At 44.0% G+C, this 18,199-nt stretch overlaps 1 protein-coding gene across 1 annotated transcript; it reads left to right on the top strand.

Moving 5' to 3' along the window:
• The first annotated feature begins 6,990 nt into the window (after positions 1-6,990).
• GNG3 (G protein subunit gamma 3) lies at positions 6,991-17,857 on the top strand. Its single transcript, XM_069739277.1, has 3 exons — positions 6,991-7,143; positions 16,206-16,309; positions 17,436-17,857. Exons 2-3 carry the CDS (start codon positions 16,211-16,213, stop codon positions 17,562-17,564), a joined length of 228 nt encoding a protein of 75 aa, XP_069595378.1. The 5' UTR covers positions 6,991-7,143; positions 16,206-16,210; the 3' UTR covers positions 17,565-17,857.
• Positions 17,858-18,199: the final 342 nt, after the last annotated feature.

Below are 18,199 nucleotides of genomic sequence, written 5' to 3'. Positions count from 1 at the left end.
TCTCCATCCTTATGTGCTGCTGCATCCTGCGTCCCCATCCTTATGTGCTGCTGCATCTTGCGTCCCCATCATTATGTGCTGCTCCCATCCTGCGTCCCCATCCTTATGTGCTGCTGCATCCTGCGTCCCCATCCTTATGTGCTGCTCCATCCTGCGTCCCCATCCTTATGTACTGCTGCATCCTGCGTCCCCATCCTTATGTGCTGCTGCATCCTGCGTCCCCATCCTTATGTTCATGCTGCATCCTGCGTCCCCATCCTTATGTGCTGCTGCATCCTGCGTCCCCATCCTTATGTGCTGCGGCATCCTGCGTCCCCATCCTTATGTGCTGCTCCATCCTGCGTCCCCATCCTTATGTGCTGCTGCATCCTGCGTCCCCATCCTTATGTACTGCTGCATCCTGCGTCCCCATCCTTATGTGCTGCTGCATCCTGCGTCCCCATCCTTATGTTCATGCTGCATCCTGCGTCCCCATCCTTATGTTCATGCTGCATCCTGCGTCCCCATCCTTATGTTCATGCTGCATCCTGCGTCCCCATCCTTATGTGCTGCTCCATCCTGCGTCCCCATCCTTATGTGCTGCTCCATCCTGCGTCCCCATCCTTATGTGCTGCTGCATCCTGCGTCCCCATCCTTATGTGCTGCTCCCATCCTGCGTCCCCATCCTTATGTTCATGCTGCATCCTGCGTCCCCATCCTTATGTGCTGCTGCATCCTGCGTCCCCATCATTATGTGCTGCTCCCATCCTGCGTCCCCATCCTTATGTGCTGCTGCATCCTGCGTCCCCATCCTTATGTGCTGCTCCCATCCTGCGTCCCCATCCTTATGTTCATGCTGCATCCTGCGTCCCCATCCTTATGTGCTGCTGCATCCTGCGTCCCCATCCTTATGTTCATGCTGCATCCTGCATCCCCATCCTTATGTTCATGCTGCATCCTGCGTCCCCATCCTTATGTGCTGCTCCATCCTGCGTCCCCATCCTTATGTGCTGCTCCATCCTGCGTCCCCATCCTTATGTGCTGCTCCCATCCTGCGTCCCCATCCTTATGTGCTGCTCCCATCCTGCGTCCCCATCCTTATGTGCTGCTCCATCCTGCGTCCCCATCCTTATGTGCTGCTCCCATCCTGCGTCCCCATCCTTATGTGCTGCTCCATCCTGCGTCCCCATCCTTATGTGCTGCTCCATCCTGCGTCCCCATACTGTTATGTGCTGCTCCATCCTGCGTCCCCATCCTTATGTGCTGCTCCCATCCTGCGTCCCCATCCTTATGTGCTGCTCCATCCTGCGTCCCCATCCTTATGTGCTGCTCCATCCTGCGTCCCCATCCTTATGTGCTGCTCCATCCTGCGTCCCCATCCTTATGTGCTGCTCCATCCTGCGTCCCCATCCTTATGTGCTGCTCCATCCTGCGTCCCCATCCTTATGTGCTGCTGCATCCTGCGTCCCCATCCTTATGTGCTGCTCCATCCTGCGTCCCCATCCTTATGTGCTGCTCCCATCCTGCGTCCCCATCCTTATGTGCTGCTCCCATCCTGCGTCCCCATCCTTATGTGCTGCTCCATCCTGCGTCCCCATCCTTGTGCTGCTCCCATCCTGCGTCCCCATCCTTATGTGCTGCTCCATCCTGCGTCCCCATCCTTATGTGCTGCTCCATCCTGCGTCCCCATACTGTTATGTGCTGCTCCATCCTGCGTCCCCATCCTTTTGTGCTGCTCCCATCCTGCGTCCCCATCCTTATGTGCTGCTCCATCCTGCGTCCCCATCCTTATGTGCTGCTCCATCCTGCGTCCCCATCCTTATGTGCTGCTCCATCCTGCGTCCCCATCCTTATGTGCTGCTCCATCCTGCGTCCCCATCCTTATGTGCTGCTCCATCCTGCGTCCCCATCCTTATGTGCTGCTCCATCCTGCGTCCCCATCCTGTTATGTGCTGCTCCATCCTGCGTCCCCATCCTTATGTGCTGCTCCATCCTGCGTCCCCATCCTTATGTGCTGCTCCATCCTGCGTCCCCATCCTTATGTGCTGCTCCATCCTGCGTCCCCATACTGTTATGTGCTGCTCCATCCTGCGTCCCCATACTGCCTCTGACCCGCTCGGCGCCGAGTGCTGGGGGGCCTGAGCAGGCGGGGACACCGGTGCGCTGTGGGGGTCAGGTGCCGGTATCGCCGCCAGCTCAGGCCCCCCAGCACTTACTATACTCACCTGTCCCCGTTCCATCGCTGAGCGCCGCCATCTTCCCGGTCTCCTGGCTGTGACTGTTCAGTCAGAGGGCGGCGCCGGCGCGCATTAAGCGCGTCATCGCGCCCTCTGAACTGAAGGTCACAGGCCGAAGACCGGGAAGATGGCGCCGCTCAGCGATGGGACGGGGACAGGTGAATATAGGCCGATACTCACCCTCCTGGCGGTCCCTGCTTCTGCGGTGGAGATCGCGGTGTGCGTTCAGTGTGAACGCACACCGCGATCTCCCGGGAGCGTCGCTCTGTGAGTCCCAGACTGCGCCGGCGCTTGCGCAGTCTATAGAGGCTTCGGACAGAGTGACGCTCCCAGCGTTATATTATAGATTTTACGTTGACTTATGTTGTAACTTGTTGTTGCAGGGTCGTTGAAGAATGGATGTTTGATACTTATGTTGATTGACCATTGTGTGGATCCTGTGGCTTGTTGACCTGCAAAACATAGGAGGAACTATGCAGACTGATTAAAGGGAACCTGTCACCCCCAAAATCGAAGATGACCTAAGCCCACTGGCATCAGGGGCTTATCTACAGCATTCTGTAATGCTGTAGATAAGCCCTGATGTATCCTGAAAGATGAGAAAAAGAGGTTAGATTATACTCACCCAGGGGTGGTCCCAGTACGATGGGTGTTGCTGTCCGCGGCCTTCCATTTTCATAGTATGATGTCCTCTTCTTGTTTTCACCTTGCAGCTTCGGCGTACTTTGTCTGTCCTGTTGAGGGCAGAGCACAGTACTGCAGTGCGCAGGCGCCGGGCCTCTCTGACCTTTCCCAGCGCCTGTGCACTGCAGTACTTTGCAATGCACAGGCGCTCATTTACAGTAATAAATATGCGGCTCCACCTCCCATAGGGGTGGAGCCGCATATTCATTACTGTAATCGGCGGCCCCACGTGACCGCATACAGGAGAAGATGCGGCCAGAACAGGAAGCAGCGACAGCCAACGAGGGAGCCGGGTGAGTATTTTCAGAACAGCGGGGGGGACGCACAGGGGGTGGGAGGGCGGGGGGCACATAGATCTTTATTTTAAACACTATTATTCATATTTTCTCTGCAGCAAACACTGCTGCAGGGAAGATATGAATAGCGGATTCAGCACGATGCAGGGGACAGCGCTAAACTTTAGCGCTGTCTCCTGCATTGTGTGTGTGGTACCCAGTGAGCACACGGACAACTCCAGTACCGATTTTATACGGTACTGGAATTATCTGGACGTGTGAAACCGGCCTTACACAGCATTATAAAAATAAAAAAAAAGAACAGTGGACATTAAATTTCTTTAAGGCTGCTGTCACACTAGCAGTATTTGGTCAGTATTTTACATCAGTATTTGTAGCCAAAACCAGAAGTGGAACAATTAGAGGAAAAGTATAATAGAAACATAAGCACCACGTCTGTATTTATCACCCACTCCTGGTTTTGGCTACAAATACTGATGTAAAATACTGACCAAATACTGACCGTGTGACCGCAGCCTAACTCCCATCCACTTTGCCGCAACTGTAAGATGCTGCGTTTTTTGCACACAAAAATACACTGTGGAAAAAAATTCATCAAATAGTCATCATGGGAACTTTCCTAAGGACTCAGTCAGACGTCCAATATTCTCGTAGGAGCGCTATCTGTGGTGTTCACTGATAACACGTGTTGCTTCGATAGTCTATGGAGCCATTCACATGTCCGTGATTTTTCACAGACCAAATGGTCTGCGAAAAATCTCAGAGTCAAGTCCCATTTTGATCCGAGGGTAAGATAAAAATCATCAATGCTAGTGAATGGGTGTGTGATGACATTCGAGTGCGGTCCGATTTTCACTAACTGTCACTATTATTATAGTGGTAAAATTTCTGTGATATGACTTGAGTTTATTTGTGAAAAAAAAAAAAATTTGCGAAATTTCACAATTTTCAAACTTTTAATTTTTATGCCCTTAAATCAGAGTCATGTTGCACTAAATAGTTAATAAATAACATTTCCCACATGTCTGCTTTACATCAGCACAATTTTGTAAACAGCTTATTTTTTTGTAAGGACGTTATAAGGGTTAAAAGTTGACCAGCAATTTCTCATTTTTACAAGAAAATTTGCAAAAACTTTTTTTTTTTAGAGACCACCTCACATTTGAAGTGACTTTGAGGGGCCTATGTGACAGAAAATACCCAAAAGTGACACCATTCTAAAAGCTGCACCCCTCAAGGTACTCAAAACCACATTCAAGAAGTTTATTAACTCTTCAGGTGCTTCACAGGAATTTTTGGAATGTGGAAGAAAAAAAATAAACATTTACCGTATATACTCGAGTATAAGCCGACCCGAGTATAAGCCGACCCCCCTAATTTTGCCACAAAAACTGGGAAAACTTATTGACTCGAGTATAAGCCTAGGGTGGAAAATGCAGCAGCTACCGGTGAATTTCAAAAATAAAAATAGATGCTCCACACTGTTCATTATTGCCCCAAAGGAGGTTCCATATAAAGCTGTGCCATATATAATGCTCCATACCATTGAATATTGCCCCATAGATGATCCATATATAGCTGTGCCATATACAATGCTCTGCACCGTTCATTATGGCCCCATAGATGCTCCATATAAAGCTGTGCCCCATATATAATGCTCTGCACCGTTCATTATGGCCCCATAGATGCTCCATATAAAGCTGTGCCATATATAATGCTCTGCACCGTTCATTATGGCCCCATAGATGCTCCATATAAAGCTGTGCCATATATAATGCTCTGCACCGTTCATTATGGCCCCATAGATGCTCCATATAAAGCTGTGCCCCATATACAATGCTCTGCACCGTTCATTATGGCCCCATAGATGCTCCATATAAAGCTGTGCCCCATATACAATGCTCTGCACCGTTCATTATGGCCCCATAGATGCTCCATATAAAGCTGTGCCCCATATATAATGCTCTGCACCGTTCATTATGGCCCCATAGATGCTCCATATAAAGCTGTGCCCCATATACAATGCTCTGCACCGTTCATTATGGCCCCATAGATGCTCCTTATAAAGCTCAAATCATGTCGGGTTTAGGAAGGAGATAGCAAAAGCCGGCAATTGAATTACCGGCTTTAAAGCTATTTAGCGTAGTATGAAATAATATATATGCATACATGTGTTTCACTGACATATATATATATATATATATACCTATTCTATGTGTACACATTTATTCTACCTATTCTACTGTAAGTTGTCAGTGTGATTTTACTGTACACCTCGCTGAATTGCCGGCTTTTCTCTCTAACACCGCTGCGTATTTCTCGCAAGTCACACTGCTGGTCCGTATGTAATCCGTATTTTTCTGGCTTCCATAGACTTTCATTGGCGATTTTTTTGCGCAATACGGTGACAAACGCAGCATGCTGCGATTTTCTACGGCCGTAGAAGACCGTATAATACTGATCAGTAAAATACGGCAGATAGGAGCAGAGGCATAGAGAATAATTGGGCCATGTGTAATGCGTGTTTTACGGATGTATTTTATGCGCTCTTACGTCCGTAAAACTCGCTAGTGTGACGCCGGCCTTATTGTTAGGAAACGCCGGGTGATGCACATTGAAATGTAATTAAAGGGAATCTGTCATGTCCTTTGTAGCACCTAAAGTGTCCTCTGTGCGGTTTTAGTGATGAAATGTGCATCAATAACATGATTTTCAAATTAAAATCAAGGCTGTAATTCTTATAAAAATAAGCACTTTGTATACACTGCTCAAAAAAATAAAGGGAACACTAAAATCCCACATCCTAGATATCACTGAATGAAATATTCCAGTAAATATTCATTACATAGTGGAATGTGTTGAGAACAATAAAACCTAAAAATGATCAACGTAAATCACAACTAATATCCCACGGACGTCTGGAGTTGGAATGATACTCAAAATCAAAGTGGAAAATAAAGTTACAGGCTGATCCAACTTCAGTGGAAATGCCTCAAGACAAGGAAATGATGCTCAGTATTGTGTGTGGCCTCCACGTGCCAGGATGACCTCCCTACAATGCCTGGGCATGCTCCTGATGAGGTGGCGAATGTTCTTTTGAGAGATCTCCTCCCAGACCTGGACTAAAGCATCCGCTAACTCCTGAACAGTCTGTGATGCAATGTGATGGAGCGAGACATGATGTCCCGGATGTGTTCAATTGGATTCTGACATCTGAATGAGACCTATAAGTCACTATTTTTATGAAACCATATATGCAGTAACCTACTTGGGAAAAATAGTGATGCCCTGTATGGCTTACATATTTAATTAGAGGAACAGGTAATAACAAAAACATGTTCAAATTGTGCATTGAGAAATCTGAAACTATAAGTAACAGTAAATGAGAGCACTGCTGTTACAGAGCCACCACTGGGGGATAAAACATAATGGCAATAAACTGGTTAACAAATGAAACATTTACATTATTTCTTCATGGCCTAACAAACCATTTTCAATTATGTCACCATCAGATTCTTCATGAAGCCTTCCGTAAATTACAGCTGGGCTTTATGATATTATCTACTCCAAATCTGATAATGGGATTGTGGATTAGAATTATGCAATCAATGCAGGGATTTCTGTAGGAAATAACATCTATAGGGTGTTTCGTGCAGAACATACAACGTATGTGATACATTAGCTGACCTGGATGTAGCATGACATAGGATTCGCTCCCTAATTCTCCCCCTCCTTCCTATCCCCACCGTCCTCGGTTTCTGAATGCCCAGCCTAGCCCTGTGTGAGCATATTCACTCATTCAGCCACTTCTCACCATCCTCCTCCTTCCTCCAGTCTCTCCTCCCCCATTTCCCTTTGTTGCAGGGTGTGAGTGTTTGGTGAAGCTGCAGTGAAGGAGCTTTTTTTTTCTCAGCATCCTGTATCTCTCCATCACCTAAACAGAACAGGTAGGTACCAATTACAGCAACCTTTATATGATGATGGTAAACAGATGACGTATATGTAACCAGCCTTGCGGACCCCCGTACCATCAGTCTTATTTATATGGACATCCCCTGATGCCCCACCTTAATAAGACATTCACCATCAAATAGAGAAATATAGAAACTCATATGTCCATGTATATAAAACCATAAAGCAGTATCACTGACAGCATGTATTCTTATTGTATCACATTATTTAGTCATAGCGATACAATAATGTAGCAGATAAAACCCTAAATATACAAATAAACTATTTGCCTTCTCCACCGCCAAATGAGTGAGGAGTAGATATGTAGCTATATGAAGTAGATGCCCATTTTTTTATTCTTTACATTATTTAATAAATTCCTTTCATGTAAAAGCAGGCAGCGGCCTAAAACAAAGGCAGGATGTGTAGGATTCGAGCAATGTACGGAATGGAACACGGAACCGTAAGAGCTCATTTCCCCATCGGCTATGGTGTCCATATTTCCGTACCATTCTTCTTGTTACCAAAAATTGGATTGGTTCACAACAGGAGAACGAAGGAAGATCTTAGCTTTGGACAAGGTTTTCCTTCTTCCTACGCAGGGATCTGTTTTGGAATTAGATTATAAAAATACAGATGGAAATCCAGACATTAATCACGATTGTGCAAGATTTAATTTGGGTAAGCGCGTTACCCAGACGTTACCAGCCAAATATGGCTGAATCCGAGGAAGCAAGAGAAAATGCAATGAAAGCAAGAACTGATACCTTCTATGGAAAACCACAATTGGTGTATTCACAATTTGGTCCCTTGATATTTACTTATCTGTATGAAAAAAATATATAAAACTAAATCCTATTGGAGTATTCGCAATTTGGTTCCTTCGTGTTTATTTATTTAAAGAATGTAAAACAAACAAAATTTATATATCCTATTAATATTCATAGAAAAATAAATATACTTTATACATTACAAAGACGGCGGTTTTTGCTTTGCCTTTGAACTGACATTGTGGATGTAACTATGGTCTACTGCTTTTTGTTTAATGTAATCTGGTACAAAAATATATAGATCCAAATATTGACACAACTTTTATGTACTTTGTATCTGGAATATTTTTTTTTCTTTTTACTAGGGCGGCTTTGCACCCACTTAAGGCTATGTTCACACGTTGAGTTTTTGCAGATTTTTTTTTTTGCAGGCAAAACCTGCTCTTTTGTTTACAAACTAATGCCACGTTCACACTAGCAGTATTTGACATCAGTATTTGTAAGCCAAAACCAGGAGTAGAACAATAAGAGGAAGAGTATAATAGAAACATATGCACCACTTCTGTATTTATCACCCACTCTGGTTCCAAATTAGGGTCCCCACTGATTGCAAGAATGAACCATGCTTTTTTTTAATCTCAACATGGTGCTTTGTGAGAGCAGCGCTCCTCAGCCTCCAGGGAGGTAATCCAATTCTGATGACTGACAGTTTGGGCCATGGCATAGTTGAGCTACAGACACGAACTGCTGCTCCATGTTGCAAGCAGAGGCAGGTTTACCTCTACAACATCGAAAAATTTTAGGGGTATTGAAACTGGTCAGAATTAGCGTAAGGCCGGGATCACACATGCGAGAAACACGCCCGTGTCTCGCATGTGAAATCCAAGCTCTGGCGCCGGCACTTGGGAGCGGAGCGTGCGGCTCCATGTGTTTTGCTATGCGGCCACACGCTCCGCTCCACAGTGCCGGCGCCAGAGCTTGGATTTCACATGCGAGACACGGACGTGTTTCTCGCATGTGTAATCCCGGCCTTATCCTTTAAATTTAAGCTCTTTTATTTTTTTATACTCTTTGGTACTTGGTTTTTATAAAGCTTTATAGATACAGTCATGTGAAGATTACATGCAAAAAATATGCAGCTTGGTCTAAGGAAAAAAAATTCAGAGATGTGCGTGGACCCATACACTATCATTAATGTTTTGTCAGATCGCACTCGAACCTAAAATACGGTCGTGTGCAAAATCCCTGATAAGTAGGAATGGGAAGCACTGGAACCTGATCCTAGTGATTGGTGGTGGATCCTCTGTGATCAATCAATAAATGTCCATTGTAGAGAAGTCCCCTTCAAGACTTCTTCATACGTCCGTGCAAATCGGTCCAAGCATGGACAGCAGTGCAAGGAATGGCCGCCGGTCTCCCGTCTGGAGCATGACCGCTTCATATATTAATATTATTTATTATTATAGCGCCATTTATTCCATGGCGCTTTATATGTCTAGAAGGCTGTGAGCCTTGAGTTGGGATAGCCAAAGCCAGTCCGTGCATTGCAGCCCCCGCTCGGACCAGTTTGTATGGATGTCTGAAGCAGCCTTAAAGGAGGTTACACATCTTTTTTTTAACCATTTTCGGTTGCTTTTGTTGAGCTTTACATGGCCAAATGTTATTTTAAAGCTTTTTAATGCATTAATTGCATTAGATCCAAAGTAGGTTTTGTGTATTGTTGACAGGCACGCTCTAGGTATAGTGGTTTCTCTATAGGGCTAGAAAACAACATTATAAATTCACATTTATATTCCAGGCCCTATGACCCCATTATTCCAAACCCCAGAATTGCCCACTGGAATAGGAGTTAAGAGACTCATGGTATGTACATTTAGCCATAAAATTAGACTCCAACATGTCTTCTCAAAATCACTTACCCTAACTCAGGGGTCCCCAACTCCAGGCCTCGAGGGCCGCCAACAGTGCAGGTTTTCAGGATTTCTTTAGTATTGCATCGGTGGTAATGTGATCATCTGCACAGGTGATGATTCCAACCCCTGTGCAATACTAAGGAAATCCTGAAAACCTGCACTGTTGGCGGCCCTCGAGGCCTGGAGTTGGGGACCACTGCCCTAACTGATCTAAAAAAAATCTTTATCCGGACAGATCTTTACATTGTTCTCCTATCTATAGTTGCAATCTTTCATTTCTTCTTTCCAGCTGGTCACAATGCTCAGATATGACCTATCTTCGAATCGCTCCTGCTTTGAGAAGACATGCGGACTAACATAATTTCTCAAATTTGCACAATTCTGTCCTCTCTTTTTGATGAGACCTTACTGTGGTTTATCAGAGAGAGGAAAATTTGTTGTGTCATCTCCGAGGAACAGTGCAATAAATCCTTTTCAGGTACCCGTAGAATTTCACTAACTTCTAAGCACAAGAAAAAGAACTATAAAACTTTCTCCAGATGGTATAAATGTCCAGCTGATCTACACAAGATAAATCCTTTGATTTCCAGTCTATGTTGGAGTTGTGGAAATTCAGAGGGTACCATGTTGCGTATTTGGTGGGAATGTTCAGTAATTCTACAATTATGAAATACATTTTTACAGGTATTTGAACATATCTCGGGAGATGACATACCCAATACTCCTCAGATTGGACTCTTGTCCATGATTCCAGGCTCCTATAAGAACGTCTAATGAGGAATTTTGCAGACACTGTCTAACTGCTACTCGTTCCATTATTCCGAGAAGATGGCGATCTAAGACAGCCCCATGTATTCTAGACCGGGCATCAGAAATGGACTCCATCTGCAGAATGGAGAGGCTCCCAACACAATAGAATTCTGACAATTTCTGTAGAACCTGCTAAAGTTGGATTATGTATAGAGAATCTGACGATTTTTCAGAGTTTCTCTGGAACCGACTATCCAACGAGTGATATTTTTATTTTAGTATGTTGATGAATTTTATGCTTAAATTTGCCGATTGGCTCTAATTTTCAAGATCCAGAGGAGGTTGTAAATACTTTTGACACTTTTCATGCAGGCTTATAGAAAAATAGCATCTTTTATTATTTCATCATCTTTATTGCATGTTTAGTAGCTCGTCTATTACATCATTTATTTAGTGTATTGAGCCTTCAGTATTCTATCATCTTAGGACGATCAACTCGACAATGTAATCCAAATAACAGTTGCATCACCTACTTTTATAAATGCTCTCTGTGTAAGGTATACAGTTTTAGGATTTCTTGGCTTAGTTTCTTAGCAAATTGACATGTTTCTATATATTTTTTCAGATATGCCTCATTCTTGCATTAACAAATCGGATAGTTTTTGCTACATATGCGGAGAAGTCGTTTTTGTGTCACAAAGGCGAAACTTGACCACCATGATAAGGAAAGCCTATAACCTGTATTTTGGCTGCAGAATAGGGAATCAGGACAAGAGTTGGGCTCCACACATATGCTGCAATACATGTGCATCACATCTTACCCAGTGGTTGCATGGGAAGAGGCAATCTATGCCTTTTGCAATCCCAATGATCTGGAGAGAGCCAACAGATCACATTACCGATTGTTATTTCTGCATGGTGCCCCCCATTAGGAAAGGAGTCTCAAGGAAGAAGAAGTGGACTTTACAGTATCCAAACCTTCCATCTGCAATACGCCCAATACCACATACAGAAAAACTGCCGGTTCCAAAAGCACCAGAAACATTTTCAGTCGAGTCAAGTGAAGACGAAGAGAGCACTTGGTGTCATGGAGCATCTTCCTCTCATGACCCAGACTTTCTGTCCGCAACCTCAATTGAACCACATCTTATAACACGAAGTGAACTGAAGGATCTTGTTAGAGATTTGGATCTGACCAAGAGCAAGGCTGAGATCTTAGGTTGCCGACTACAGCAGTGGAATCTCCTAGCGGACGATGTTCAGATTTCTTTGTTCCGCAACCGCGATTAAAATCTTGTCCTATACTTCCTCATGGAGGGTATAATGGAAGCCCTGAAGATAAGTTATAATCTAGAGGCTTGAAGGCTTATCGATTCATCCAAAACAAGCCTAAAAGAAGTCTTACTGCAGAATGGCAACGCGCTACCTTCAATTCGAGTTGATTATGCTGTCCAAATGAAACAAACCTATGAGAACATCTAACCTTTGTTGAGGTGTGTGAACTATGACCAACATTTGTGGCCCCTCTGTGGTGACTTGAAGGTGGTTGCCTTCTGACTTGGTCTCCAGGGTGGATATACAAAGTACTGCTGCTTTCTGTTAGAGTGGGATAGTCGCGCAAGAGAATATCACTACAATAAAAGAGACTGGCTTCTCAGACATTCACTTCAGCCATGGAGTAAAAATGTCCAACATCCAGCACTTGTTGACTAACATAAGATATTGTTTCCACCATTGCATATCAAGTTGGGCCTAATGAAGAACTTTGTAAAAGGCAATGGATAAAAATGCAAAAGCATTCAAGTATCTCATTGATAAATTTCCAAGGTTGAGTGAAGCAAAGATAAAGGAAGGAGTCCCTCAGATTTGTAAGCTTCTTCAAGATGAGGAATTCCTCGGTTTGTTGCAGGGCAAGGAAAAGGCTTCATGGGTCGCATTCAGCATTCGCATTAAAGGAAACCTGTCACCCCGAAAATCGAAGGTGAGCTAAGCCCACCAGCATCAGGGGCGTATCTACAGCATTCTGTAATGCTGTAGATAAGCCCCCGATGTATCCTGAAAGATGAGAAAAAGGTTAGATTATACTCACCCAGGGGCGGTCCGATCCAGGGCCTCCCATCTTCTTACGATGACGTTCTCTTCTTGTAGTCACGCTGCGGCTCCGGCATACTTTGTCTGCCCTGTTGAGAGCAGAGCAAAGTACTGTAGTGCGCAGGCGCCGGGAAAGGTCAGAGGCCTGGCGCCTGCAGTACTTTGCTCTGCCCTCAACAAGGCAGACAAAGTACGCCTGCGCCGGAGCGTAAATACAAGAGGACGTCATCGTAAGAAGATGGGAGACCCCGGACTGGACTGCGACGCCCACCGCAGCGGGACCGCCCCTGGGTGAGTATAATCTAACCTCTTTTTCTCATCTTTTAGGATACATCGGGGGCTTATCTACAGCATTACAGAATGCTGTAGATAAGCCCCTGATGCTGATGGGCTTAGCTCACCTTCGATTTTGGGGGTGATAGGTTCCCTTTAACGGTAACTTCTGAACTATGAAGAGTTGGTGGAAAATCTCAAAACATATAAGGATCTTGACTGTAACATGCCCTTAAAGATTAATTTCTTACATTCGCATCTAGACTTTTTTCCACCAAACTGAGAAGCAGCGAGTGCCGAGCACAGTGAGAAATTTCACGAAGATATTGCGGCTATGGAGGAAAGATGTCAAGGAAAATGTAATCCATTAACGCTTGCAGGTTACTGTTGGACAATTGTAATAGATGATCCAATGTAGGAGTACAAGAGACAAGCAAAAAAAGAGTTGCCACTGAATGAGGAGCAAATGTTGTAGTGTAATTTCTGTAATCGTTTACAATTCTCAATTGTGTTAAGTAACATATGTCTGATTTTAAATGTTGATAAGTTTCCTCTAAATTAAATATTCTGCATCTTTATATTTGCAAAAATAATGTTTCAAAGTACTGAAACTTTTATGCATTAACTATACACCGACGAGCAAAAGGGTAACAATGTTTTGAACGTTTGTCTTTCAGGCTCCATATCTCACCATCCACTACTGCATCAAACGTGAGACTACCATCATTTTTATAGAAAATCGTCTTGGCTATCTCATGCATAAATGTGACTTGCAACTACGGTATTTTGCATATGATTAGTTATGCAGATTCTTTTCAAGTCACTGCATTGTTACGGTTTTGCTCCTTGTAGTGGAAAAATCATTTTCTTACTGAATACGAAAAAATACAACTTTTCTAACATTCCCTAATAGCTCAATGTATTATTAGGTCGATTCCGTTATAAAGGGTCACTGGTTCGAATCGAGGACCAGTCATGAAGATTTCCCAAGAGAAGAGAAACCGCATCATACTTCTCATCGATAGTCACCTCTTGGCCAAGAAAATTAGAATTGTCAAACTGCATCATGTGAACACCATAACAGGTAGAAGAATACGAAATGAAGTCCGTCTGTCCGTCCATTCAGAAGCCAAGTGGTGGACGTCCAGGCAAAATATCAGAGTCAACATGTCGGCTCATCCCAAGGTCTAGCAGTTCTGGTGGGACAAACACGGCAGTGGAGGTGGCTCATATGCTTCGAAATAGTGAGATCACAGACGTCCATGTAAGCAGTGTGACACACATGGAATGTTGGCTCGAAAAAAGGTGAAGAAACCTTGAGTTCAATATCGTAATAAGAATCATCGGTGTGAGTTTTCAAAAAAGTATGATAAGTGGGCAGTAGAAGATTGGACACAGGTTATTTGGAACGATGAGACGTTAGTCAACGGCCTACGCTCTGATGGGTGCAAATGCATCTGGAGGAAACAAGAGGCTAACGGATCGAGAAATTGAAGGAACTGTTAAGTTCGATGGAGGAAGCCTGATGATATGGGGTTAACAGCCAAAAGCATTGGATACTTGGCCAGGATTGATGGTGGTCTCAATGCTGAGCTATATGTGAGTATCCTACAAGACGAGTTACTTCGTACACTCGAGTACTCTAGGTATGAAAAGGGCGACAGTGTTCCAACAGGACAACGACCCAAAGCATAAGTCAATATTAGCGTAGAAATGGTTCAATGACAATGAAGTAGAGGTGCTGGAATGGACTCCACAGTCCCCAGACCTCAACCCAACCCAACCCTTGAGGGGAGAGGTGAAGAAAAAACTTTTTACATACCCAAGTGAGGCGACCAGAATGCACCAACTTTGGGGACGTGTAGAAGAAACCTGAGATCAGATTTCGGTTTAGACATGTTTGAATCTGACCGACAGCAGCCCAGAAGGGTTCAGGCAGTATTGAAAGCCAAAGGTGGATTTACAAAATCTTAAATCCAGATTTTTAGGAGCAAAACAGTAACAATGCAGTGACATAACAAAATCTGCATAAGTAATCATATGCTAAATAGATGCAAGTCAAATTTATGTCTGAGATATCCAAAATGACTGTCTATAAGATGATGGTAGAGTCATGTTCCCAACAGTAGTGGATGATGAGATACGGAGCCTGCAAGTCAAATGTTCAAAACATTGTTAACCCTTTTACTACAAATCGATCTGAGAAGGGTAATTTTGCTGGTGGATTATCTTTGCAGAGATGTATTATCACCAGGGCTGAGCACGTCTTCTGTGCTAATGGATGTCGGCATGTTAAGTGCACCTCATTCCCATTTACTTGTCCAGAAGCCATTGTGCAATCATATCCAGAAAACATGAAATGGTAAAGAGTTACTGCATCTATGTGCGGATGGTATAAGACAATATATAAGCTGAGCTAAGAAATGCAGGCATAGTGCACATGCGTATAGGTAACTTCAAGGTCTACTACATCAAGGGCCTAACACTTAAGGTACATTTCCCCACACACGTCACCACTGCAGCCAGTGATTGGCTGCATCAGTAACGTGTCTGTATCGGATGCATTTGTACTGGACCTCCTCTTTAGGGCCCTATTCACAGATTACAAATTTAGTTAGTACTTTGCATCAGTATTTGTTACCCCCAAACCAGGACTGAATTGGTAAAAGTTTTATACAATTCTTGTATCCACTGGGTTTGTTGTTTTTATTCAGCTTCAAAATACTAAATTTTAAAGAGTAATTTGGACATTATTGATCATCTAGCCATGGGATAGCTTGTCAATGTCAAATTGATGGGTGTCTGGCACCCAGCACCCCAACGGATCAGCTGCGGCGATGGCCAGATTTAGCCGCTGAACAACGCATTTCGGTCCAATGTGTAGTTGTCACTTCCGAGAGCTGCAGATCAGCTTCTATTGAAGAGAAGAGGAGCCGTTTTGTGTCTCTCAGCATTAACCACGACACATTGGACGGAGCGGTGCTGTTCAGCTACATCCAATCCTTGCATCCAGCCTGTCAAGAAACTAATCAAAGTTGGTCAGTGGGGATGCCAGTTGTTGGACCCCCCAAGCCAATCTGATACTGAAGAGCTATCCAATGATAGGTCATCAATATTATATCCCTGGACACCCCTTTATTCTGCAACGTGTGCAAGAAGCAGGACAGATTATAATATATTCAGTGTAAATTCACAGATCATCGTAAGTCGCAAATGTGGGGGATTTTTTTGCAACTCATATGAGATTTTTCTTTTTTCTAGGCACCATGAAAGGAGACACCCCTGTGAATAGCACACTGAGCATCGGACAGGCCAGGAAGCTAGTGGAGCAGCTGAAGATTGAAGCCTCCATGTGTCGCATTAAAGTATGTAAATGCCTGAAGGCACCATGGTACAATCGGACCCCCTACTAAAACATTTAGAGATAATCTATCAGTAGGTTTTTTTTTATGTAATCTGAGAGCAGCATGGTGTAGGGGCAGAGACCCGGATTCCAGTGATGTGTCACATACTGGTCTGTGTTTAGCTGTTTTCATAAAATCAGCGTTTTATTAGGAGATTATCATTATAGGACTAGGCGTCTCATGACTCCTGGTCCAACCACACACCCACTACTGATTGGCTGCTTTGTGTGTGTACACTGTGCATAGGCAGAAAGGTGGCAGTGGTGTGGGAGGGGTTATGCACAGCTCAGCTTTCAGAGCTCTGCAAGTTCTTCAGCAGAGAAAACTGCTTCACCCAATAAACTAAGTGATACATCGCTAGAATCAGTGTCTCTGTCCCTACATCATTCTGCTGTCAGATTCCCTTTAACGGCTGCAGCAACCAAGAATGGCCACTAAACTGTGCTCTGGTATCCCGGCACCATACACAGTTTATTTCAGTTTTATTCTGGCTATAACAGGACCTGCACCATCTGATTGGAGGTGATGGACTCCAAAATCAAGGTTGTCAGTGTCTAAGTCCTGGACAACCCCTTATAATGAGGTTTTCTGTAATAATCTTCCTTATGCCTAAGGGATTGTGCAAGGTAAAAATAATAAAAGTCAGCGCTATTCACCTATGGAGGATGAGTGATGCTAATTTTATCATTTTTATAAAAGTACAAGCCTATGGGAATAAGAACCTTTAAAACAGGAAACACTTTTATGACCATGTTCAGGCTTGACGGATTTTTGTTTTCAGTGCCAATTATGCATCCGAAAACCATGACTAGAGTATGCAAACGAATGTGAATGGGGTTTTACAAAACAGGTGGCAGGAAAAATAAAAAAATAAATAAAATAAAATACATTTTTAACAAATGGTGCCGATTATTAAATTCATACTATCCTTTATTTGTTGCACATTTGTACCGGAATTTTGCTCACGGTTTAATCTTTTGTAATGTAAAATGCACAATTCATCCTAAACCTATGTGATCACTACAGTCTGATCAGTGTCTATAACTCATAACTGAGGCCTCACATCCAACCGTGTGTTTCTATACAGGTCTCAAAGGCCGCATCAGACCTGATGGCTTTCTGTGACGCTCACGCGTGCGAGGATCCACTGATCACACCAGTGCCCACATCCGAAAACCCATTCCGAGAGAAGAAATTCTTCTGCGCCCTTCTCTGATCCATCCGGCTTATGAAGGAAAAAAAAAAAAACCCTAACTACACCCTCTCTGGCGATCCCGGCCAGACCACCCTTACTCCTCATCTTCTAGAGTCCTCCACCGACATCTCTTCACCATTTCAGTGGTTTTAATGTTCACCCTCTTCTTCCTCCGAATGAAGAATTACTGGATCCCAATAGGGACTTGAGAAACTTTTTATTTTTCATTTGTTGGGAGATTTGGGTTTGCACAAGCAGTATTTATCTGTAAATTATACCAACAGTAATTAATAAATATTACACACGTGGCTATATTGGTTTGTCACCTCAATATGTGTATTGTTCAAAGGCAAAAAAAAAATAGAAACGGTCAATGCAAAAGATCATTAGATGAATGGTACAGATACTGGAGTACAGAAAATGTGCCCTTTTCTCCAGCATAAACAGTCTGTAGCAGGGGCTGCATGTGGCTCCTGAGGTTCTGCTGTGCAGCTCTCGGGACCCTGAGATCACAGGGTCCAGCCATGAGCCCACCGACATCAGCACTGCTTTTCGACTGAATGTGCGTCCTCCCACACATTCTATTGAAATGTACTGCGGCGCAGAGAACGGATCGCTACACAGCGATACCGATACCAGCCACGGATGTCGGCATC

Source organism: Ranitomeya imitator, chromosome 9 (genome assembly GCF_032444005.1).
Source record: "Ranitomeya imitator isolate aRanImi1 chromosome 9, aRanImi1.pri, whole genome shotgun sequence".
Taxonomy (NCBI): Eukaryota; Metazoa; Chordata; class Amphibia; order Anura; family Dendrobatidae; genus Ranitomeya; species Ranitomeya imitator.
The sequence above is the reverse complement of the archived record's forward strand: the minus strand, read 5'-3'. Positions and strand labels throughout refer to the sequence as shown.

Coding starts and splice junctions, on each gene's coding strand:
- GNG3 (XM_069739277.1), top strand. CDS start 16,211: ATGAAAGGAGACACCCCTGTGAATAGCACACTGAGCATCGGACAGGCC. Junction 16,310..17,435: donor CCTCCATGTGTCGCATTAAA/GTATGTAAATGC, acceptor GTTTCTATACAG/GTCTCAAAGGCCGCATCAGA.